General features: G+C 44.5%; 2 protein-coding genes across 4 annotated transcripts in view; both read right to left on the bottom strand.

The window, feature by feature from the left end:
- Positions 1-22,654, bottom strand: part of LOC137571099 (probable ATP-dependent RNA helicase DDX46) — a 57,959-nt gene extending 35,305 nt beyond the window's left edge. The window contains exon 1 of the mRNA XM_068279825.1: positions 22,592-22,654. Within this exon, the coding sequence (XP_068135926.1) occupies positions 22,592-22,654 (63 nt within the window). The remainder of the gene's footprint in view (positions 1-22,591) is intronic.
- LOC137504293 (hematopoietic prostaglandin D synthase-like) overlaps positions 1-26,947 on the bottom strand; it is a 277,276-nt gene that overhangs the window by 211,394 nt on the left and 38,935 nt on the right. The gene's annotated exons all lie outside the window — the stretch shown is intronic.

Here is a 26,947-nt window from a genome sequence, read left to right as displayed (position 1 = left end):
CATTGAGCCCTAATGGCCTAAATACAGATCTCAATTTAAAGGTGTTTCTGTAATGGGGAGATTTTTGCTTTACCATTTATTATTTTTATTGTCATGTTTTTGGTGTTTGATGTGTTGTTAGGGGACTTCTGGCTCTTCTGGGGGGATGTGGGAAGATCGGGCAGGGGTAATCCACCTAGCTGCCCTAACCTATCCCCTCAACTAATATATATATAGCCCTTGGTAGATACCAATATATATGAGCGACATATAGGAAAAGGGATAATTAATCTCAGTAACTGGTCGATAATAGCAAGTTTACATAGTATAAAATTATTTAAAATTATTCATATATGTTTGAAGGACTGGTAGGGGTGTGAATACTCACTGCATGGGCTTATTGAATAAGCGAAGAATGACCTTTTGAATTATACCAGCAATAACATATATGACCACAAGATGGGGTAAAATGATATCAGTGAAATCTTCTTTTTCCCGAATAGAGGTGTAATAAAAAGTATCCCCACATGGTGGTGCTAAATTCTGAGCATTGGCAAAATGCATGTATAAACCTTGCTGACCACTAGATGGAGACATGTCCTGGACGTCATGTTACTGGGCTATAAATATGGAGCCTGCGCGGAATTACGTGATACACGCTCTGACGAAGCTCCGGGGGCGGGGCGAAATGCATTAGCAGAACTTACAACATATCCGCACGCCAAGCCGCCATGCCAGCGTGGTCATAGCACTACTGAACTTTACAAAACAGCCTGGGCCCAGTGAACATCTATGGACGCTTATGGAGCTATATAGCGCAGTATATCTGATAAGTATACATTCAATTTTTACAATTGCGGACTTTTACTCATGCAGAGGTCCCTGTTGCGAGTGGACAGGTGGACAAACGCTCTATTGTTACAATCCTGATCTTATCAATGAAACTGCAAATAGCGCTATGTACAACAGAAAGTCAGTGAAGTACCCATACTATAAATGCTGTGTAGCAAGAGGACTATTTAGATGGCTTTGAATTAAAAGGAAGCAGTAAGAGAAAGAGGTGACCAGTACTAATGCTGCTGCTGCAGCGAAGATATCTACATGTGCACTGGAATGTATAGATTGTTGTCATAGATCCGGAATCCAAATCCATTATGTACTGAAAAGTGTCTCCTTTTTTTCCTTTTTTTGAAAGCATGCTACATAGGATTTTTTTCAGATGGTACCACTGATAGTTTATGGACTTTTTTAGCTCTGGCATAAGCTTAGCAGACATATATTGATGGTCCATTAGGCCCAGATAGCATAGGCACTATAGGTGATCAGCTCACCATAGGAACATTGTATTGCAAGCTGGCAGGTATATACGTATGATCATATTGGTTCCAAAAAATTTTTTGCCTCTGTGAGAGTATTATTTTTGTTTTTACCTGATTATTGCTAAACAGCTAGTACTCAGGGTACCTCACACACATTCGATTGGAGGCCTTTGTGGAATACCAGTGTGGTCTACATATATGGCATAAGGTTTTTTATATTTGAGGGGAAGGGAGATGTGGGTGTGTCTCATGATTGGCTTGGCGTTCACTGACATATGCTTATACAAGCTTTAACTTTTTTCTAAATTCACAATAAATAATTTATATATTTTTGCAATATTGTACGCAGTTATGTACTTTTTTTAATGTCAATAGTGTGCGACATATACTGGCTTGGTTGCTGGTGGTTTTGTGTTAATGGTTTGATGTTGCCAGTGTCTGCACCTAAGGATTGATCTAATGTTTTGATCTGTATTGCAAGCAGGACTAACACCTGTATTTAAATTATTATCTATACCATTTTTTGAGTAGCAACTTCTGTCTTGCCCTGCCTCAAGCGTTCTGTCAGAAAGGACCTTTAGCACAGCTGGAGGCATTGTTACTGAGAAGAGAAGTCGCCTAAGTCACAAAAGTGTTCAGTACCTCACCTTTATCAAAATGAATGAGGCTTTAATAATTTTTCTGGTGTATGTACATGCCTGCCTAATTTTTCTGGCTGCACTGCAGCTGCACGCCTGCAACAACAGAACAAAAAGCATGTACATGTGCCCATTCCCCTTCATGATCATTACCTTGCCGCAGTGAAGGGGCTTGCGTATCACAATGAAGCAATGACCGCCGGCTATATGAGTGTCTCGGGGGGCACACCCACGATAATAAGGTCGTTGCTTCATTGTGGACAGACCAAATTTGATCAGCTGGACAGTCACTGTTCTGTCATTCAGCTACCTCAGCCCAGCGACCATATGGGCTGGAAAGCCGCCATCACCTGCACTCTCATCATGGTGCGCACCAGTCCAGCACGGCCGTCACTACACAAAAGGCTGTTTGCAGTCACTGCATACCTTTCACTGCAGCTGTGACTGCACATTGTATTATACCTGGCAGTCAGTGCATACCTTTCACTTGAATGGATGGCAGACTTGCCCTCCAAAACAGATTCTCGTGAAAGGCAAGTGGTGTCATCATTGTCCTCTATAACAAATTCTCGTTAAAGGATTTAAATTTGATTCATCTCATATGCAGCAGGGCCTCGAAAGGCCTCCTGTATTGTTATTTTTGGTCACTACCTCGGGACGTGCATTGCCATGCCTGCTGCCTTCCTTGGATGTGTGGTGGTAGCCGTTTCTCAGGCTCCAACTCTGGACCGGAATTGAACCCTTATTCCCCGGCCATTAGCCGTGGTCACAATGGCAGACTTGCCCTCCAGAACAGATTCTCGTGAAAGGCAAGTGGTGTCATCATTGTCCTCCATAACAGATTCTCGTTAAAGGATTTAAAGTTGATTCATTTCATATACAGCAGGGCCTCGAAAGTCCTCCTGTATTGTTATTTTTGGTCACTACCTCGGGACGTGCATGCCATGCCTGCTGCCTTCCTTGGATGTGTGGTGGTAGCCGTTCCTGCTCCTTTGCGCACAGCGTGCCTGCGGCCTCCCTTGGATGTGTGGTGGTGGTAGCCGTTTCTTAGGCTCCCACTCCGGACCGGAATCGAACCAGGATTCCCCGGCCATTACCCGTGGTCACCATGGTACTCAGAAAGTACCAAAGAAAGTTTATCGCACAGTTGAATGAATAGCAGCCTTCGCCTCCATAACACATTCTTGGCAAATGCTTACGGTTCGTCTTGCGCTGGGTCCAGGCCAGGGTCCATCTGACCACAGATGCCTGGTCTGCAAAGCATGGTCAGGGCAGGTACATTACTTATACAGCATGGGTCTCAGGCTCCCACTCCAGACTGGAAACGAACCCTGATTCCCCGGCCATTGCCAGTGGTCACAATGGCAGACTTGCCTTCCATAATAGATTCTTGTTGCAGGTACTGATACTACTGAACAGCAAGCAGAAAATGTAATTTAAAAATAATAGATGTAAGCTTTAACAATGGTAGAGAAAGAACCATCACAAGTTAAGGCAGTCAGACATTACCTGATATCACTGAGTGAGGAAGAGCAATCTCACCATGGTGCGCAGTAGTCCAGCACAGCCGTCACTACACAAACAGCTGTTTGCGGTGCGTTACACAGTGGGTTTGGTCTGTCAGTGTGAAGCAATACACTAATTACACTACCTGATTGATGTATACACATGCAAGATGTTTTAAAGCACTTTAGGCCTGCAATTTAGCATTCAGTGTGATTTCTGCCCTTAAAACGCTGCTTTGCGTCTAAACCAGATTTTTCCCCGGGACTTTTGGCATGTATCCCCCCCCCCCCCCCCCTCCAGGTGTTAGACCCCTTGAAACATCTTTTCCATCACTTTTCTGGCCAGCATAAGTGTTTCTAGTTTTTAAAGTTCGACTCCCCATTGATGTCTATTGCGGTTCGCGGAAGTTCGCGCGAACTGAACTTCTTGCGGAAGCTCGCAATGATAATTAGAGATGGTTCGGGCCATCTCTAATTATCATAATAAGCAAAAACTGAAAGTGATGCTGTGCAAACATCACATCTCCAGTTGTGTTGATAAATTCCTGTTGAATTCCCATGCACATGATTGGATATTTGGGATAAATAGCTTTTTCTTCACTGTGCTTGTCCTTTACACTTATAATCAAGTGAACGGTTATCACAATGTCCTGTAGTGTGAAATAATACAATAGTAATTATATGCTTCAGTAATAGCGTACATTTGGTGACCCTATTCTTCATTCTTGAACAATACAGAACATTGTTGGCGAATAATATGTGCACTGTTGTAAACAGCAGGCTGAATGTATCTCTTAATCAGTAGGAGTTACACTAATGAATATGTTAGGCAATAAAGCTAGGATTATTTTCATCATTGCAATCTCCAGTATCATTCAATCTTTTCAGCCTCGGATAATTAGCAGGGGTGTTCTGTTTGGATGTTCATTCCTGTCTTACCAGTGTGATTTCCAAACATGTATCAAAGTAATTCATAACTGCATCTACTGGTCTATCATACCAGCACTGTGTTACAGGAAAGAGTGGAGTTCAAAGACATATTAGACATTTTACAATGCACATAAATGGTGTCTCAGCCCATTATTTATTTTGCATTGGATTGAAACAGAGACAATTTCAATAAATGGAAAGCTCTGGGCCGGAGGTTTTAAGAGGAAAAGGATTAGATCTCTTTAGCGTGTGTTATCATTTAAAGATGGTCCTTGTCCATGGCACAGTCATTCTTTAAAAGAAACAAACAAATGAATAAATCCATTGGTACTCAGAGAGGATCTGGCTGCCCCTGATGTTATTGCAAGCAATGCGTCTGCTGCACAGTCTTCTATTCTCGGAGTAATCATGTACACATGCTTAGTTCTGTGTATGAAATTCTTCAGCTACACAGTGATCATGAACAATAAACAAAAAAAATTGCAGCTTGATGAAAAAATAAAATAAAATAAATGGAGCTCTATCAAGCTTTTTAACAGTTTGCATGAATCTTGATATTAACCACACATAAAAACTGTGCTTGTTTGCAACCTCAACAACAGCACTATCACTTCTATTGGTTTACAGAACATCCCCATCTCCTTTCTCCCTACATAAATGCAAAGAGCAGAAGTAAATTCTTAACTTCTTTAGGCACCTTCCTTAGGTTAGTCTGCTTGGAAATACCTGATCTGGGACTGGTAATACAGTATGCGTTCACTAACCTTCTGATCAATAAACTCTTGAAAATCTCAGTCAAGTTTTTGATTGTTACATGTGCTACTCAACCACAGGAGAGGTAAGCTTACCACCGGGTGCCTTCACCATTTTACGTTTATACTGATCACACCTCTACTTGGAGGATGTATGTTTTGCGTAGTCCTTATCCCTAGAAACTACCCAATCTACCAGGAGTGCAACCTCTGTGGAACTTCACAGACCTGAGTGAAGGCGGGTTTTCCTCCATAAGCCATATCGTGGTGGCTTTTCCTGCAACCTGAAATTTGTGAGTGTATTGTTTTACACATATTTAACTTGGTGCAAAGTTAAATTGGTGTTTTTTCCTTTGCGTCTTCCCAGTCATCAGTTTCCTTAGTCCATCCCTCATCAGAGTACCCTTCTGAGTTTGTGTTCACAGTTTGACAAAAGGCTACATATAACAGATATGCATCTATGTCACTGTACTTGTCCATAACTGGATTCCACGACAAACAAAGATGCTCCATTGACCTCATGGGGAACTTTGGTCAGGTGTGGTGCTGGACTGGTGGTCGGCTGAGTTGGCCAAGCTCCAGCTACAGCGTTTTCTCAACTCATTCTTCTCTTTATGATTCTTCTACGCTAAGCTGAAAACATGCCACAGATTCTGTAATAAAGCCTTTGATGGCTTCACCTGCTACAGTTTCATGTGAGTATTAGCAGGACCACACATGTGCCTCCAGTCATGGATTTATGGCTGCAGCTGGGTATATGTACATAATGCTGAAGCAAGTGACCATGCTAACATGTGCTCACAGTTGTGTTTATGCATGTATAGGTGTGTGCACCTGTATGTTCAATTTCTCCCTGCATAACTTGAGCCCTGCCCCAACAGACAAATGTTGAAAGTTTTATTCAGCAACAGTGTGTGCTCTTGTTGTAGCCAGTTCTTTGCTCTTCTGCTTCTGTTGCCAACCCAGTCCATTCTTGCTTTTTTTTAACTAAACTTGCCTGTTAGCCTTGCTTCTACTGCTTACCAACCATGTCTGCCTGGTGCCAGATGTAACCATCTACTAGTTTATGTACAAATATAATTTTTCATATAAAATGGGCGGCCACCCTTCAAACAGCGAACAAAAATATAATGAAACCAAAAATATTGAGGGTTTAAAGAGACACTTAAGTCTCTTTTTTACCTTATTTTATTATCCAGTCCTCTTCAGCATTAAATTCTAAGCTGATTAGATCACATCCCCATGGCAAAACAAGTGATTTATGGCCCAGAAATAGCCCTGCAAAGTTTCAGGGCTCGCAGATTTTTTTTCCTGGTAGAGGCAGAGCTGTGTGCAGTAGCTCTGCCTTCTCTTCAGTCACTCTCCACTGATCTCGGCCTCTCCCCACCCCTCTCAATGAACAGAGAAGGGTGGGGAGAGACAGAGATTATCAGAGATTGACTAGAGAGGAGGCAGAGCTACTGCGCACTGCTCCGCCTCCCCAGGCAGCAAAATCTGTGACCTGCAAAGTCATAGAACTATGCAGGGCTATTTCTGGGCCATAATAACTTGTTCTGCTGTGGGGATGTGGAGAATCAGCTTAGAATTTAATGCTGAAGAGGACTGGATAAGAAAATAATGTTAAAAAAGGAGACTTCAGTGTCTCTTTAAGGCATTGTATTTAGATCAATTATAAAGCATTGCTTTTAAGTATAATGACATAGAGATCAAATGTGACGCAGCACAATAAAATGGGAATTCCTTGAATCACGTTTAGCATGGCCATGCTTTGTGGAACTAAAGGTGGCTGAAGGAATTCCTGTTTTATTGTGCTGTGTCACATTTTATCTTTGTTTTTGTAATTAAAAAGCGATGTTTTATAATTGATCTGAATATGTTGCCTTAAAGAGTAACTGTCAGGCTGCAAAAGCTAATTTAAACCTCTATTCTCCTGTGTTAAACAGTTTAGAAGGAAGCCAAAAAGGCAATACTGAAGTTAAAAATCTCTCTTACTTTTGATGTGTGCTGAACAGCAAGGATGTTAGACCCAAGCTCTTAAAAGGACGACAGGCCGCATACCATACTGCAAAGCATTCTGGGGCTGCTTGGGTCCTCCCCTCGGCTGCTAGTGAGAAGTCACAGGCTCATGTTACAACAGCCAGCACTGAAAAATCTCTGGGCAGAGTATACTGCATGAGTACGCTATTGTTCCTAGCCACATGGCTAATTAATATTCACTGCACAGTAGTGTTGTATTTTTTCTGAGTGGAATCATCAGGAAGCAGGCAGGACATGATGACACATTTGGCTTCATAGGAGACAGACAAACATGGAACCTGCCATGAGCTGTCAGGAGCATCATTCTCTGCAAATACTACATAAAAATTCTGGGAAATCCAAACGTGGACAGTGAAATGCATATGCAATGTAAGTACAGCCAACCTTTAGCTACTGATATGTGTTTTTTTTTCTCTGAGACCTTATACCTAACAGCTCCTCTTTAAAACCCTCAATATTTTTGGTTTTTACTATATTTTATTTAATCGACTAGTTTGCCAATAACATGTGCCTGCCTCCACACATTGAAGAATTTGCAGTAGTAAAAACAATGTGTTACTCTTTACAGTATGTCCAACACAAGCATACTAAGGCTGCAAAGTCAAAGTTGTATTGTACATAGCAGATCCAACTGCTGTATGCTCACCCAGCTGGGCTGAGGTTGGACTGGCCTTTTTTTCCAAAAGTCCAACACCAGTGTAGAGATGACCTGAACGGTTCACCGACGAACGGTTCCAGGCAAACTTTGGGTGGTTCGCCTTTGCCGGCAAAGGCGAACTTTCTCGGAAGTTCTGTTCGCCCCCATAATGCTCCATTAAGGTCAACTTTGACCCTCTACATCAGTGTTCCCCAACCCTGTCCTCAAGGTCCACCAACAGTGCATGTTTTGTGGAAATCCACAAAGGTAGTTAATCAGCTCTGCTGAGACAGTAATTACCTAATCTGTGCATGTTTGTGGTTTTCTGCAAAATATGTACTGTTGGTGGGCCTTGAGGACAGGGTTGGGGAACTCTGCTCTACATCACAGTCAGAAGGCACATTGTCTCCAATCAGACTATACTCACTCACTCCTGGAGCCTCACCCCCCCCCCCCGTATAAAAGGCAAGGTTCTCCAGCCATTTTACTCACTCGTCTGCCTACAGTAATTCGTTAAGGGAAAGCTGCTGACTAACTCTGCTAGGGAGAGCTTAGTTAGGCTCTTGTAGGCTTGTTAGCTTGCTCCTGGCTGATTGTTATTCCTTATATTACACCCCACAACAACTCACTCCCTCCTTCCTCTCCCCCTCCCCCTCCTGAGGAGGAGGGTCTTGTCTTCTAGGGAATTGTAGGATTTCAAAAGCCAGCTCACATGCATTGGCCAGGAATCGAACCCATGTTTAGTACTTGGTAGGCAGCTCTCCTCACCACTATACCACCACCAACACCACATGCTGAAGGCAGTCTAGCATGTACTATTATGATATATCCAAAAGAAAAATTAGCTTGCTTAGGGATTTGTACGATTTTAAATGCCAACTCACATACATTGGCCAGGAATCGAACCCAGGCCTACCACTTGGTAGGCTGCTATCCTAACCATTATACCACCACCACTACAGGCTGAAGTCAGCCTAGCTGGCCTGGGAAGGATGAAAAGCTAGGTGGCCATGCAACCATTCCTGCTAACCTAAAGCTTACTTGTGTCTTTTACAACACATTGGCTTAAGACTTTACCAAATCCAATGCTCCAATATGGGGAAGCTTCTCTGTTTGCTGTTTTATTCTTTTAAGTATGGTGTCACAGTTCACTCATCTCTTCAACTACAAGAAAGGCCCAGGAGTAGTCTTAGCTACCGTAATATCTATGTTAAGGCAGAGCCCTTATTACACTTTCTCTTACAGGACTATGGAAACCGTTTTGCCCATACGATAAAGCAAGGTGTAAAAATGAAATCATGCCTAGCAGAGGTTGGTTTTGATCCATCAATCTCTGGGTTATGGGCCCAGCACACTTCTGATGCACCACTCTGCAGTCTGCTTGCATTTGTATACAATCTTCAAGTTTAAGAAGGGTACATTAGTTTAAATAGTTACACTACAATCTATGCTACAGACCCTAATGACACTTTCTCTTAAGGGGCTAAGTAAGCTTTAGGTTAGCATCCTTCCCAGGCCAGCTAGGCTGACTTCATCCTGTAGTGTTGGTGGTATAATAGTGAGCATAGCTGCCCTCCAAGCAGTTGACCTGGGTTCGATTCCTGGCCAATGTATGTGAGTTGGCTTTTGACATCCTACAAATCCCCAAGCAAGCTAATTTTTTTCTTGGATATATCACAATGGTACATGCTAGGCTGGCTTCAGCATGTAGCATTGTAGTGTGTTGTGTTGGTGGTATAATGGTTAGGATAGCAGCCTACCAAGTGGTAGGCCTGGGTTTGATTCCTGGCCAATGTATGTGAGTTGGCTTTTGACATCCTACAAATCCCTAAGCAAGCTCATTTTTCTCTTGGATATATCATAATGGTACATGCTAGGCTGGCTTCAGCATGTAGTGTTGGTGGTGGTATAGGGGTGAGGAGAGCTGCCTACCAAGCACTAGACCTGTGTACGATTCCTGGCCAATGTATGTGAGCTGGCTTTTTGAATCCTACAATTCCCTGGAAGACAAGACCCTCCTCCTCCAGAGGAGGGAGAGGGAGAGAGGGAGGATTACACTTCCTGATGTGGAAAGCAGTGTAGGCCTGTAATTGAACATTCAATGAGATTTCTGACCTTAAAATACTGCTTTGTGTCAAATCCAGATTTTTTTCTGGGACTTTTGATGTCTATTCCACTCAACCATGTCTCCCTCCAGTTATTAGACCCCTTAAAACATCTTTTCCATCACTTTTGTGGCCAGCATCATTTTTTTTTAATTTTCCAAGTTCGCCTCTCCATTGAAGTCTATTGCGGTTCGCAAAAGTTCGCGCGAACTGAACTTTCGTGGTAGGTTCGCGAACCGGGTTTGCGAACCTAAAATCGAAGGTTCGGGCCATCTCTACACCAGTGTCCTCTTGCTGGGAGATATTAGGTTGTTAAATAGATATGACACTTACAGAATTGGCTGTCTCAGTTAACTCCTAAATTAATGTGCCTTTTAGTTTGTTATACATCACTATGTCTTGACATAGATATGGTCATTATTCTTGGTCCTGTAATTTGCAGCCTTAGTCATGGTTCCCAAAACAAAAGAAAGACGGTTTTACAGAGGGAAGGGGAATGTTGTTACATAATTACATAAAAAATATTTATCAATATTTGTCTTCCATAGCTATTTCCATAAAGATGACAGTTTGTTAGTGTAGGATTAATTACTTAATTCAGGTACTAATACTTAAATCAGAAAAAAGATTTGGCAAATATTCTGTCTCTTCCCATCATACTGAAACTACCATAAAAATAATAAACGTATTACTTCTTTGTAAGTGGACAAACTTTCAAATTTAGCAGAGAATTAAATAGTTATTTACTGCTCTGTATTTTTGTGGTAAATCCAGGTTGCATCCAGGAGGTGTTTTGACTTTCACAAAGTAATAATATTTTGTTAAGACATCATACATATTCTTAGATTCAGAATGTTTAATGGATTAGGGTTATGGTATTTCTATTTTAAATGATAATTTAAAATATCTTTGAAATCTATATTATAAATGAGTGTAATCTTTTATCGAGGGATTTTCACACATGTACCTCACCATTCACCACACAGTTTGGAGATGCTGCCAGCTCTACACTACCACCACCCTCCCAGCTTCTCAATCTAACCTGTCCTCTCTAGTCAGGGTTGGGCCGTATGGTGATAGTGTAGCACCCTTCTTATGCTTTCGCTAGGATGTGCCTCGGTCTATCTGCCAGCACTGCAGAAATATCCAAACGTAGTATAGAGATGACCGGCACCATCCATAGTATCAATATGCTCTTTTATTGCATTGTAAGTTCTTATCCCGCCTACAACAGCGACGTTTCGGAGATGTCCTCCTTTATCAAGCAAGGCAGGATACAAAATGACATATATCACATATTTGCTCCATTTATACACATGACCAGACTAAGCAGCCTATTAGAAACAATAATGCATCTTAGCCAATCACACTGATCCATGTTAAACACGGACCTGATGGGGAACTGACCTGCTGCTCTGTCATATGATGCTGTACTCTTCTCCCCGCCTCCTCCCCACGTCATTATGCGGAAGGGGAACCCAGCCGTCCCACACCTACGCATGGCTATACTCATGCAGTATAACCCCGCCCCGCCGGCGGCTGACCTGATGGGGAACTGCAGTGAGTGACGCAAGGAATGGGCGGCACTGATGACGTCCATACCTACGCATAGCATGCGACCAATGGGACGCATGCTGTGGGCTCAGCATGCGTCCCATTGGTCGCATGGTATGCGTAGGTATGGACGTCATCAGTGCCGCCCATTCCTTGCGTCACTCACTGCAGTTCCCCATCAGGTCAGCCGCCGGCGGGGTTATACTGCGTGAGTATAGCCATGCGCAGGTGTGGGACGGCTGGGTTGCCCTTCCGCATAATGACGTGGGGAGGAGGCGGGGAGAAGAGTACAGCATCATATGACAGAGCAGCAGGTCAGTTCCCCATCAGGTCCGTGTTTAACATGGATCAGTGTGATTGGCTAAGATGTATTATTGTTTCTAATAGGCTGCTTAGTCTGGTCATGTGTATAAATGGAGCAAATATGTGATATATGTCATTTTGTATCCTGCCTTGCTTGATAAAGGAGGACATCTCCGAAACGTTGCTGTTGTAGGCGGGATAAGAACTTACAATGCAATAAAAGAGCATATTGATACTTTGGATGGTGCCGGTCATCTCTATACTAGTCAGGGTTGGGGAAAGAGGCTTTGACAATTGATCTGGTGCCACCTAGATTTCTAACAGAGAGGGGGATTTCAGTCATTTCTAGTAACTGTAGATGGGCAATCACTAAGGGGTCCCTGAATAAATCAGATAATATATATTAAAATATTAAATTTATCTTTAAAGAGGAGCTGCAATAAAAATAACTAAATGAAGTAGTAAAATAAATAATGAAAAAATTGCTTATTTTTTACAATATTCATCAATTCATTATTTAGTCAATGTTTGCCTATTGTAAAATCTTTCCTCTCCCTGTTTTACATTCTGAAACATATTACAGATTCCCCTTATAATCTATTTCAGAAAAGGTAAAGATTTCTGGTGGGAAAGGGGGTATCAGCTACTGATTGGAATGAAGTTCAATTCTTGGTTAAAAACGGTTCCCGAAAATTTAACTGTTGATCAATACTCCCAAAGTACTAAAGCCAGAAGGATAGTATGGATGGCCAACTACGTAACAATTTCAAAATGTGGAAGCTTTGAGATTTTCCCAGTACATGTTTAAAAGTGCAGTCCAAAGAAAAAATCTATTATGGATGAACATGTCATGTCTTGTTCTCAGAATCCATATAAATTATATATTTATTTTCACCCAGTCCATAAAATTTTCAATTACAAGATGCCCATAGAAAATGTGACATACTATATTCATTACATTTCCTAACCTTTATACTGTACGGAAGCATTCAAGTCCAGCGTAAGCATTGTAGTCAAGATGGACAATGGATGTGATGAAATGCCAAAAGAATGGACTTGGAAAGTGAACTCAGCAAAGGAAAAAGATGAAAGAACTAGCGGTATCTAAATGTCTTTATTAGTGATTATGTTCTTATGCTGTCATATAATAGACAATTTCATGTGAAAAAATGTCTTTTTTTTTTACAGTCAGTGATGGATTGGGAGAATAAGTATAAAGGCAGCTATTTCAGTAATCATACATTTTTTTCCTGAGCTGCACGCATATATAATACTGATGTCACTGTCATCAAGTCAAAACATAAGTGGCCATTTTTGTTAGAGTATCTTCTATGTGCTGTTTGTAGGCTACTATGTCTGGGAGACTGGGAAACAGTTAAAAATGGTGCACAGCCCCGACAGTATGAAAATGGTGCCGAATTAATTTACATTATAAAACGATATTTATCGTTTTAGGGGTTAAACAATGGCATCACATTAATTTACATTTTTTAAACAATATTTATCGATTTAGGGGTTAAAAAAATGACGTGGGGTTAGGCAGCGGCAGGGGCGCCCAAGGGCACAGGCAGTACAAGCACTAGCCTAGAGCGCATTGGCTGCCATAGGGCGCCGCCCACTGCCATACCAACACAATAGCATGGAGTCATGCACGCTGCAGCTGCCAGCTGTACTCGCTGGCTCTCATTTCCTGCTTCACGGAGGCACCTCCACTCCCTTCCAATAGAGAAGAGCAAACATACTCTGCCCTGCCTCTAGCCACCCCTTTCTAAATACCAGCAGGCGCAGTATCTGTTTACTAGTAATGCACGTGGCTTTAGTCCCACCTGTAGCTCCTCCCCCCGCCGGACAGACGTTACGTTTGCGGTATCAGACTGGCTAGAGACCACTTCCTGACCTTCAATTTGCATTGCCCCCTGCGTCCCCCCACGTGAGTATGATGGAGCGCTGGGTGTCAGAGCCCAGAGAGGCAGAAGTGACTGCAGTGCTGCAAGGGGGAGACTGGAGAGAGCCTCCTGCGACCCTCCTCGTGAGTATGATGCAGCGCTGGGTTTCAGAGCCCAGAGAGGCAGAGGTGACTGCTGCAGGGGGGAGTATTGAGAGAGAGACAGACCAGCGAGGAAGCTGCTAGCCAGTGTGGACTCCCTGAGTAACGGGCTGGCAGGCACGGATGAGTGAACACACAGACAGCCCAGCAGCAGCATTAGCTCTCAGTGAGTAAAAAAACTAACTAGACTAGACTAGTGGTTCCAATTACAATCTCCTGCCTCACAGAGAGCAGTCCATCTTATCTGGGCCCTTCCCCCAATCCCTGTCACTCCAGCTAATCTGATGACACCCTGCCCCAGCATGGGGGAACATCAGAGATTACATCTTCCTGCACTGCATAAAACTACAGAGTTGGATCAGTAATGCTGAGTCAGAAAAAGATCCTAAAGTTGCAAAGCAGCAGTAAGTCATCAGCCTCATAATACAGTACCAGGTTTCTTTCATTATCCACTTGAAAGATGACTTTATTGCCAGTGCTATGGCTGCTGCATCCACCACCAGGTCCCTCTCCCTCCTCTGAGAGTGTCACAGCTTGGAGACCACCCCTCTATTGCTCTCTGTAGTCTGCAGATAAACAGCTGTCTCTCATCACAAAGCCATGCACTCACATCAGAGAAGCAAGCAGAAACTTTCCCATACAGTGTCCATATGAATGGTCTGCTCTCTTGTGAGGGGATCTGTGCTGCCTGGAAGTGCTGCTCTGTAGTGCTCTTTCTGCTGATGTGAATTGCCTGAGTGGAGTTTGCACAGTCTCTGCACTGATCTTATGCTGGGCATACACGGTTAGATAGTTCTTATCAATCATGCCGCTGATGGCTCGATTGATAAGATCCAACCTGTCCGATCACTGGGGCGGATCGATACCACGCTTGATCCCCGAAGCGCTGATAAGAAGCATCTGCGGGGACGAGCGGGAATCGATCCGCGCGGACGAGCAGTGATGCGCCGGCATCGAGCTACTGGCTCGATGCCGGCGCACTATCTAACCGTGTATGCCTAGCATAACAGGGAGAGGTTTCCTCACTGGAGGCCACAGAGAGGCCAGCATGCAAACAGCACATCTGGCATTTCATGTGCTGCAGGTCACAAGTCCTGTTGCTGTTCAGCCAACATGTCTGCATGTCATTTAGCCCTTAGCAAGCAAGCCTGATCTCATGCTGACCACCTGCTCATATCTGTACAAAGAAACTCATTCTCCTGCATAGCATTCCTGTAAAAGTTGAGCCTTTGGATTGCTGGACCATCTCTGCAAAACCAGCTGATAGGTGCTGCAAAGATTTCTGAAATGTTTGTGCCACAGACAGAGGCAAGGGAGGTTTATATGTGATAAAGGCACCTTCTTCCTTTAGTTTGGAATTAACCACAATGATGAGTCAAGTGTGGAAATGAATTAAGTGAATGCTTGATTCTCCACAGAGTAGTCATGATGTGTATTTCTGTAGTATGCAGGCAGTTTGCAATATGTTTTACCCAGGGTGACTGAGAGCGAGAGCGACACTGTGACATTACCATTGCTTACACTAATTTGGAAAGGAAGCTAGCCATTTTCTAAGTCCCCCCCCCCCCCCCCCCCTATACATGGATGGGTGATGGAAGAGGGTATTTCTGAGTTTATACATGATGTAAAGATACAGTGAAGCACCTCTTCTTTCTTGTGCAATTGATGTGCCTTGGTCAGATCTGGCAGCACCCCAGAACAAACTTGTGCAAAAAGGTATCAGACCGGCCCCATCTGTCATATTAATTATGGGGTTATACATGATGGCATGATATTGATAAGCTGCCTGCCTGCTTATCCATATCATGCTATGGCCCCAAAATTCCCCTCTTCCCCACTAGCACCAACCATGTATACAGGAAACACTAAGAAAAACTGCTAGTTCTGTTATAATTTAAAGAGAAACTCCAACCTAGAATTGAACTTTATCCCAATCAGTAGCTGATACCCCCTTTTACATGAGAAATATAATGATTTTCACAAACAGACCATCAGGGGGCGCTGTATGACTTTGTGCTGAAACCCCTCCCACAAGAAGCTCTCTTTATACATAATTGTGGTAAAAAATGAAGCACTTTTTCTACTACATTATTTTCACTGGAGTTCCTCTTAAGTATTATATGTAGGCTCAACAATTTTACTTCCTACATAGGTAGTATTAAAATATAACTTTTAATATTTTCCTCTAAAATAGAGCAATGTACAATAGACTGACTGTCAGTATATATATTTTCTCATTTTACTTAAACTCGGGGTAATTAGTGAGTCATATCAGAGAAAATCTCCTCCCCTTGAGTCTAGTATAAATTGTAGTAATTACAAATACCCCCCACCAAAACAAAAACCCGACATGTTTCACTTCCTTGCGGAAGCTTTTTCAAGGGAATAAAGTGCTGTGCATAAGTGCATAGTGCAGAGTGCTAAGGTGCAATTACATCAGACAATACAACAGAGAGTCATAGAGCATGTCTGCTCATGACAGCAGTCAAAGTCTTTGACTGCTGTCATGAGCAGACATGCTCTATGACTCTCTGTTGTATTGTCTGATGTAATTGCACCTTAGCACTCTGCACTATGCACTTATGCACAGCACTTTATTCCCTTGAAAAAGCTTCCGCAAGGAAGTGAAACATGTCGGGTTTTTGTTTTGGTGGGGGGTATTTGTAATTACTACAATTTATACTAGACTCAAGGGGAGGAGATTTTCTCTGATATGACTCACTAATTACCCCGAGTTTAAGTAAAATGAGAAAATATATATACTGACAGTCAGTCTATTGTACATTGCTCTATTTTAGAGGAAAATATTAAAAGTTATATTTTAATACTACCTATGTAGGAAGTAAAATTGTTGAATCTAATTGTTGCTCAGGTTTTGTGTTATATATTATATGTAGGCCTCAGTTATTTGAACTGAGTTAGTTGAAAGGCTTGATTTGCACAGGGTCTCTTTAAGCATAATTTCTCGGAGAGAAATTATAAGGACTTTTATCAGAAGCAGATTGTCCTCGTCCGAAGGACAGGGACACTATCTATTCAAATGTACAGACTTTCAGACTACAAAGGGGAAAACAGAGGCCAATGTTTAGTAAACAGAGAACATTCCTGTATGTAAGTGAAAGGGATCATAGAATATTAATCGAGTAGGTGGGTATTATGACACCACGAGGGGTCTGAGCCAATAGTCGGTTTTGGGGGATGGCTAAGATGAGGTCACATTTAACTCTTTCCTAGTCAGTATTAAAGGGCAGGATGGGCCAACGAAGCCCACTCTTACTTTCATGCTCTTTATCTGCGGACTGGAACCCTAACTACTTTTCTGTATGTAAGCTGATATAATGTATGCTGTATATACTTAGTTTAGATGTAACTTAGAATGTAAAGAAGATAACCTGACTAACATTCAGGAGGAATGTTAGTCAAGAGCTTGTAACGCAAACAGACTTAAAGAAGAATCTGCTTGGCTAAGATATGACGAACTGTATCTGTATATCTGTGTATTGAATAAACCTTTTGGAACTTGGAAGATGCCTCAAGAAGTCTATCTCCTATGCTGTGTGCTGTGATGAGTAGTGTTTGCAGCTCTTACTAGTGAGCCGCTGGTGTCGGAAGAAAGGTGTGTTGCCGAGAGAAACGTATAGTTTCTAACAAGTTCCACTTTCAAACCAGCACATGAGGGGTAGTTGGAAGGAAAATGAAAAAAAAAATACACGGAAAGTACAGTATATCAAATGGGGAACATATTGTAGCATATAGTGTGTGTGTATGAAGGGAGAGGATTGGGGAAAGGGGGGGCACTGCAGGTCTTCTTGCCTGGAGTGACAGACAGGCTAGAGGCACCACTGGGCAGCGGGGTGGAGGAAGGAGGATTAGGTGGAGGGAGGATGTGTGCAGAGGCATACATTACCTTGTCCCAGCGATCGCTCCTTCACTTCTTCAGTTAGTTTGCTGTAGTCTTGTATCCAGCAAATCAACTTGTGACTTCAGTCCCCACATGGTGATTGGCTGGATGCAGGACTCCTGCAAACTAACTAGGAAGTGAATGAGCGGTCGACGGCCGGGACAAGGCAATGTTTGCATATATGCACACACCATACCTCCACCTAATCCTACTCCCTCCATCTCTCCACCCCGCTGCCTAACACCAGTGTCCGACTGCCTCTCCCCCCGACCCCCGCTGCCTCACTAGCCCCCCTGCATTTTTTAATGGTGCACTTTTCCGCCGATAAATGTATTTACGTTAAAATGGTAAATTGCGTTTTATGATACATTTATTGGCAGAAGGGTGCACCATTTTTCATCTTGCGCCATTTTTAACTGGACTCCTGGCCTGATGCATTCCTAACTGCAAATTAACCACTACAATCATTCCTTGCTTACCGGTAAATGTTTATGCTTTGAGAATGCAATTCAGACAGTCCCAGAACATGTTATTTATTATGGACTAAACTGTTTCTTCATTGGAGAAACAACTTATGTTGAATTTACTGTCTCCATCAAGGACATCTATTCTGTCAGGCTCTGATCATATGACCAAATAGAACCTCTTAGAGTGGGGAGTAAAGCCTTATACACACATATGAGACTGTTGCCTGGCAGGGATCGGGATTGATCCCTTGGAGGAGAGTTAAGGGCCTGATGCTGTGCAAAAGTGGTGAGAAAAATACCCTTAGGGGTTGCTAAAGATCCAGCATGCCTTATTTTAAGCTGACATCGAGTGGCCGATGTACACACGTGAAATACTCACTGGATACAAGGACTTTATCCGCTGCCCTGGCTGAGTTTAATCAAGCCGGTGTACATAGCTTAACCCTTACCACTTGTATGTCCTGCATAGCGGGACATAAATATAGTGGCGGTTTGCAGGTGCATCTGTCCTCCAACAATGTCCGATCGCTCTCCCCTAGTGTTCCCCGGCATGTAGACCACATGCCCACACTGGATGTACCCCGCTAGCTGAAACCAGAAATGCGCAATCAGCACAACCAGGAAGTGTCAGATGCATTACAGAGATGCAGAGAGTAGCAATGGCATCCTCTGCAGCAGGCAAAAAAAGAATATCAGCGGCTGAGGAGACAAAGCTGCATATGGAGGACAGCAGCATAGGATCAGATGTGTAGGATTCTGGTGATGACAGTGACTTTACTGTCACTGACGATGATTATTGCTACAGTGATGACACTGATACTGATGAGGCTGATGAATCAGAATCAGAATCATTTATTTCGCCGAGCATGACTGGGTCATATCCGGAATTGTTTTTGGCACAATACAGTACAATGCATATACTGTAGCTCAGGAGGGAAAAATGGAAAACATAGATAGATAGTCAGATAGATAGATAGATAGATAGATAGATAGATAGATAGATAGATAGATAGATAGATAGATAGATAGATAGATAGATAGTTGGATAGCAGCAGATAGCTGATGCGACAAGTTAACATTGCATTGCAATACAGTATACATCACGGTCCCAGTGTGACATTGATATGTCTGACAGTTAGTCTTGTGGGTCGGTTGGTACGGTTGACTGATCGGCCGTATCGCGGCTAGCTCCGCTGCTCATTGGGACTTGCGTTGATGGTAGTATGTGGAGAGAGTTTAGGAGGTTGACCGCCGAGGGGAAGAACGAGTTCCTGTGTCTCGTGGTCTTAGTGGAGATGGTCCGTAGCCTCCAGCCCAATGGCAGCAGGCTGAAGTAGCGGTGGCCTGGGTGTGACGGATCACACGAAGGTGACGAAGGTGGGGAGGCTGTTGAAAGTGGGGATTCTGCTGAAAGTAGGGAGGATGCAAAAGGTGGGGAGGCTGCAAAAAGTGGGAAGGGTGGTAGTGATCTCAGAAAATGGGCAAGTTTCTCTCCTACCAGTGACTGCTTGCTGCATAATTGTCCCTTTACTGTGTGTAATGCAAGGATATAACCGGGATGTACACCAGCCCTATTACAAGAAATTATTCCTAAAACAAATGATTCTGCAAAAAGGAAGTTAGAAAATAAACCTCCTTCACCCAGATCCATCTGGAGGAGCTGGACTGATGTTACTATGCAGGAAATAAAGGCATACTTTGGAATAATTATTAGGATGGCACTGCTAGAAAGGGGAACTATCCGGGGTTTTTTCTCAACTCGGTGGATCAATTACACCCCCTTTTTGGAGATGTCTTTTCTTGTGAGCAACTTAGTCAGATCCATTGGATGCTACATGTTTCACCCATCAGTGGTCATGAAGGCCCTCAAAACTAGGGGTTGGAAGGTCAGGAACATGACAGAGCATATGAAAGAAAGATACAGAAGCCTGTTTGTATACCATAGGAATGTAGTAATTGAGGAAAGCACAATTACCGTATTTTTCAGACCATAAGACGCTCCGGACCATAAGACGCATCTAGATTTAGAGGACAAAAAATGTGAAAAAAAGATATACTTAACATGGTTTGTCCATGGTGCAGGGGTGTCTTGTGGCGCTTCACCCCCTGGACCCGCAACAGCTTGCAAAACGTGAGGGAAATGAGCATGCAAATACCAAATGGATCAACCTGAAAGTGCTCTCATAACATATAACGTAAAATGCACAGTATATAAAGATCCATTGAGCACACACTTGTCTCACAACACATTAAAATAATAAAATACCCATGTCCAAATATGTGGCCTGAATAGAGCTGCAGCAAGGCCACCACATGAAGCTGTTAGTGTATATGCAGGGACAGGTGATCCTGGACACAGCCTCTTACCCAGTTAGTCCACTCCGATCAGTCCTGGGCTCCGCTTTGCCGTCTGACCTGCAGCTTCCAAGCCGAGTGGAAGCCACAGGTCAGACGGGGAGGTGGAGCCCAAGACCGATGGGAGTGGAGTGCTCGGATTGCAGCTGTGGCTTCCGAGATCATTATTCACTGTTCTAAATGTGCACCAATTGCAGGAAACACTGCCGTCATCAGGACCAATCAGAGATGGAGTCAATGGCACACCAGGAGCAATCGGAGAGGAGCGCTCAGACTGCACTACGAGTGGCCGCATTACCTACTCGGGCAGGACATAGAAGTGCCACCACAGCCAATCACAAGTCTTCAAGCCACTCTTTGGCCAATCAGGTGGGAAATAAAGACCCAGGATGCACCAATCATGTCTGTCTGCTGCTCCATATTAGGGCCCGGATGATGGTAGGCACCATTTCTACACTGAAAACAGGGAAGCAGTGGACTCTGCAGCGTATGAATGAAAGTAAATTATTCATTATTTAAAAGGACATGGTCTGTGGCACCACATTCGGACCGTAAGATGCACACACATTTTCCCCCTCTTTTTGGGGGATAAAAAGTGCGTGGGTCTGAAAAATACGGTAGTTTCAAAGTAAGATCAACTTACAAGATGTACAATCCTCAGAAAACAAGCAAGTGGGGGCTACGAGTGTTTACTATGGCTGATTATGAGACCTTTTTCCGTTTGAACCATATTATGGATCTCCAACTATGGAAAGCTTGCCAAGGCCAGACTTGCTGATTTCAGCTCGCATCATTCTTCATCTTTGTACAAATCTGAAACAAGCCACTCCTGAACATGGATACCATTTATTTACAGATCGATTTTATACCAGTCACGTATTGGCACAAGAGTTGCTAAAAGAAAAAATTCACATAACTGGAACTGTCATGCAAAATCGTAAAGGTCTACCAAGTGAAATCAAATAACGGGATCCAACAACTATAGAAAATACTTTCGCGAAAGTTTGGTTCACGCAAACTTTCGCGAACCGCAATAGACTTCAATGAGGAGGCAAACTTTGAAAACTAGAAACACTTATGCTGCCCAGAAAAGTAATGGAAAATATGTTTTAAGGGGTCTAACATCTGAGTTTTTGCATGGATGAGTGGTATGAATGCCAAAAGTACCAGGGAAAAATCTGGATTTGACGCAAAGCAGCGTTTTAAGGGCAGAAATCACATTGAATGCTAAATTGCAAGCCTAAAGTGCTTTAAAATATCTTGCATATGTATACATCAATCAGGGAGTGCAATTAGAGTACTGCTTCACACTGACAGACCAAACTTACTGTGTTGCGCACCGCAAACAGCTGTTTGTGTAGAGACAGCCATGCTGGACTGGTGCGCACCATGGCGAGAGTGCAGGCCGTGGCGGTTTTCAAGCCCATATGGTCGCCGGGCTGTGGCAGCTCAATGATAGAACAACAGTGACTGTCCAGCAGATCAAATTTGGTCTGTCCACAATGAAGCAACGACCTTATTATCTTGGGTGTGCCCCCCCCCCCCCCCCGCCCCAGACACTCATATAGCTGGCGGTCATTGCTTCATTGTGATATGCAAGCCCAGGGATGCTCGAATGTACCCACATTTGATTTGAGTACATTCAAATTCGGGTCCAGGTCAAATTTGGATTCGGGCGTGATCACGACCATAGAATTCGATTCGAATTTGAATTCATGATCGGTAATTGAATTCAGATAATTGTCATGATCACAAATTCAGATGGCCTTAGAGGAATTTTTAAAGGGAAGTCACAATTAAATAGGTGTAACTAAAAAATTTTTTTTATGGAAAACTTTTTTTCTGCATTTCTTATTTATTCTTCTTCATCGTCTTCACCTTCTTATTTTTCTTCTCTCCATCTTTTTCTTCACCGCCTTCTTTTTCTGTTTTACCATCTTCTTTCTCATCACCATCACCTTCTTCTTCACTGGCACCCGGTTCTTCTTCTTCTTCTTCACCTGGTTCTTCTTTTTCTTCTTCTTCTAGTTCATCCTCACTTGTTTTTTCATCATCTTCTCACCTGGTTCTTCTTCATCTTCTTCTTCTTCATCATCATCTGGTTCTTCTTCTTCTTCATCATCATCTGGTTCTTCTTCACCTGGTTCTTCTTCTTCTTCTTCTGGTTCTTCTTCTTCTTCACCTGGTTCTTCTTCTTCTTCACCTGGATCATCTTCTTCTTCTTCACCACCTGGTTCTTCTTTTTTTTTCTTCACCTGGTTCTTCTTCTTTTTCTTCACCTGGTTCTTCTTCTTCTTTTTCTTCACCTGGTTCTTCTTCTTCTCCTTCACCACCTGGTTCTTCTTCTTTTTCTTCACCTGGTTCTTCTTCTTCACCTGGTTCGTCTTCTTCTTCCTCCCCTGGTTCTTCTTCTTCTTCTTTTTCACCTGGTTATTCTTCTTAATCTTCTTCTTCACCACCATTTTTTTGTGTTCATATGCTTCCTCTTGTACCCAACTTAATGTTTTTTCCCTTACAGACCTCAACTGTTGTAAATTTTTTTCTTCCACAGCATAGCTACATTTGTGATGTAATAGCTAGTGGCGCATGGCAGCAGTGCATAATTCAGTGGACCCTGGTGTCGAGAACACAGACAGCAGGAGGTTAAATGCAGCAGCATGAGGAGGAGTGACGTGTGGCAGCAGGCAATGTAACGGGCCATGGCACCTAGCGTTGGTACCACAGCTGTAAATAAACACCAACAGCAGGAGGTTCCAGACAGCAGTCGTGAAGCCCACATTGTGTCCAATACACAACTGGGACAGCACAGTTAAATACAGCTGCTGCAGCAGGAGGAGGAGGAGTGACATGTGGCAGCAGGCAATGTAACAGGCCATTGCACCTAGTTTGGTACCACGGCTGTAAATAAACACCAACAGCAGGAGGTTCCAGACAGCAGTCGTGAAGCCCACATTGTGTCCAATACACAACTGGGACAGCACAGTTTTCAACACAGACACCCCAGAAAGATATTTTTTTAAAATAAAAAATGTCGCTATTGTAGTGGCGTAATAGCTAGTGGCGGCTAGTGGCAGCAGCACATAATTCTGTGGACCCTGGCGGTGGGAACACAGACAGAAGGAGGTTAAATACAGCAGCAGCAGCATGAGGAGGAGGAGTGACATGTGGCAGCAGGCAATGTAACAGGCCAGGGCACCTAGCGTTGGTACCACAGCTGTAAATAAACACCAACAGCAGGAGGTTCCAGACAGCAGTCGTGAAGCCCACATTGTGTCCAATACACAACTGGGACAGCACAGTTAAATACAGCAGCAGCATGAGGAGGAGGAGTGACATGTGGCAGCAGGCAATGTAACAGGCCATGGCACCTAGCTCTGGTACCACGGCTGTAAATAAACACCAACAGCAGGAGGTTCCAGACAGCAGTCGTGAAGCCCACATTGTGTCCAATACACAAGTGGCACAGCACAGTTTTCAACCCAGACACTTCAGAAATATATATTTTAGTAGCTTTTGTAGTGGCGTAATTGCTAGTGACGCATGGCAGCAGCGCATAATTCTGTGGACCCTGGTGGTGGGAACACAGACAGCAGGAGGTTAAATTCAGCAGCAGCAGGAGGAGGTGGAGGGGGAGTGGCATGTAGCAGCAGGCAATGTAACAGGCCATTGCACCTAGCGTTGGTACCACAGCTGTAAATAACCACCAACAGCAGGAGGTTCCAGACCGCAGTCGTGAAGCCCACATTGTGTCCAATACACAACTGGGACAGCACAGTTTTCAACCCAGACACCTCAGAAAGATATTTTTTCTAAACAAAAAATGTCGCTATTGTAGTGGCGTTATAGCTAGTGGCGCATGGCAGCAGCGCATAATTCTGTGGACCCTGGTGGTGGGAACAGAGACAGCAGGAGGTTAAATACAGCAGCAGCAGGAGGAGGAGGAGGAGGAGTGATGTGTGGCAGCAGGCAATGTAACGGGCCATGGCACCTAGCGTTGGTACCACGGCTGTAAATAAACACCAACAGCAGGAGGTTCCAGACAGCAGTCGTGAAGCCCACATTGTGCCCAATACACAACTGGGACAGCACAGTTTTCAACCCAGACACCTCAGAAATATATATATTTTTTTAAACAAAAACTGTAGCTATTGTAGTGGCATAATAGCTAGTGGCGCATGGCAGCAGCACATAACTCTGTGGACCCTGGCGATGGGAACACAGACAGAAGGAGGTTAAATACAGCAGCAGCAGGAGGAGGAGGAGTGACGTTTGGCAGCAGGCAATGTAACAGGCCATGGTCCCAGCATTGGTACCACGGCTGTAAATAAATACAAACAGCAGGAGGTTTCAGACAGCAGTCGTGAAGCCCACATTGTGTCCAATACACAACTGGGACAGCACAGTTTTCAACCAAGACACCTCAGAAATATATATATTTTTTACAACAAAATGTAGCTATTGTAGTGGCGTAATAGCTAGTGGCGCATGGCAGCAGTGCAAAATTCGGTGGACCCTGGCGGTGGGAACATAGACAGCAGGAGGTTAAATACAGCAGCAGCAAGAGGAGGAGTGCCGTGTGGCAGCAGGCAATGTAACGGGCCATGGTCCCTAGCGGTGGTACTACAGCAGCTACAGAAAAACCATGCCAAATTAGCAGGGGGCTGAAGGTTGATGTTGCGAAAAAATAATTTCCAAGCACCTCATGTCCTCCTCTCGCCGACAACAGGTGCCTGGAACGTGCCTTCAATCCAGGTCTGGTTGATCTTCAAAAATGTGAGTCTATCCACGGCTTCTTAGTGACCACGCTTCTGTCCGCACTGAAGCACCTCTCGGACAGCACGCAGGAAAGGGGGCATGACAGGACTTCCAGGGCGTACTGCGCCAGCTCACTCCAGATCTGCAAGCGCTCGACCCAGTACTCCAAAGGGTCCACAGGCTCCTTGCCGGTGTCAAGCCCACTGAAGGACCCCATGTAGTCGGCCACCCTCCGGGTCAGGTGCTTGCTGTAACTTTGAGTGGAGGATGCTGCTGCACGCACCTCCTCTCTCGGCTGCTCTACCGTCATGTAGAGTGCCTTTGTCAAGGACAGCAGGTCTCCTGGGCACCTGATACTGCTGCTGCTGTTGGCTGCAGGCACCAGCTGCTGTGCTCGCTGGACAGGGGCAAAGGGGGTGGAAGGCTGGGGGAAAGCCTCCTCCAATCGCCGAACAAGGATCTCCTGCAACTCCCTTGTTCGCTGCTCAGGGTCTCCAGCAGGCAGGAACTGAGCCACCTTCCCCTTCAGCCATGAGTCCAGGATCATGCTGATGCAGGCGTCCTCCCGAGCACGCATCTGCTTCACCCTGGGGTCTGTGTGCAGGCACCGCAGCATGTGTGCTGCCATGGGGAACAGGGTGGTCCATCCAGCAGAGACATCAGGGTCAGCGGCCACAACGCTGTCCTCCTCCTCTTCTGGTCTCTGAGCCTCTTCCTCCTCTCTCCACCCTCGCACCACTGCAGCAGCGCTCCGCTGTTCCCCCTCAACAGCAACGTCCAGGACCTCTAACACCTCCTCCTCCTCTTCCAACAACTTAAAATCCTGCGCAGTGGACTGCGCAGGTGGCTGCTGTTCCAGCTGCATCAGGGTCTCCTCTCCCACACCCAGCAGATCACAAAGTGTCCTGTCCAGCAGACAAACAAAGGGCACCCACTGGCAGAGGGATGCCCGTTCCTCCCTGACCAGGTTAGTTCCCTGCAGGAAGGGAGCCAACACCAAGCAGACCTGCTGCATCTGCCCCCACTGTGCGTTGGAGAGGAGCTGGAGTTTGGTGGTGCGAAAGTGGCCTCAACGATGTGGTGGTTGACAGTCATCCTCTGCTCAACCAGCCGCTCCAACATCGTCAGGGAAGAATTCCAGCCAGTTGGCACATCGATTACAAGGCGGTGTAGTGGCAGGCCCTCAAGCTGCTGCATGTCGGCCAGGTTTGCTGCAGCAGTAGCTGAGCGGGCGGAAAGCCGCTTCCAACAGATTGTCCATCCCCTGGTAGGTGCGCAGGAACTTCTGCACCACCAGGTTCAGGACGTGGGCCAAGCAGGGGATGTGGGTCAAGTGTCCCCTCTGATGGCAGCCAGCAGGTTGGCCGCATTTTCGGACACCACAAATCCGACTCTGAAGCCTCTGGGGGTCAGCCATGTCTTCTCCTGCTCCCTCAGGTAGCGGAGCACGCTGGCTGCCGTCAAACTGTTTTTCCCCAGGCTTCTCATCTCCAGCAGCGCTTGGCAATGGCAGGCCTTCACGCTGCTGTTAAGGCGGGGTCGCTTGGCAGCGGGAGCTGCTGCTTCTTCCCTGGCCCCACGTGGTGGCACCACATAGTGGACTACTGGTGGTGTGGATGGTGCTGATGCGCCTGAGGGTAGACCTGCTGCTTCCTCGCTGGCG

This window comes from Hyperolius riggenbachi, chromosome 1 (genome assembly GCF_040937935.1).
Source record: "Hyperolius riggenbachi isolate aHypRig1 chromosome 1, aHypRig1.pri, whole genome shotgun sequence".
NCBI classification, from domain to species: domain Eukaryota; kingdom Metazoa; phylum Chordata; class Amphibia; order Anura; family Hyperoliidae; genus Hyperolius; species Hyperolius riggenbachi.
This window is presented reverse-complemented; position numbering and strand designations above follow the sequence as displayed.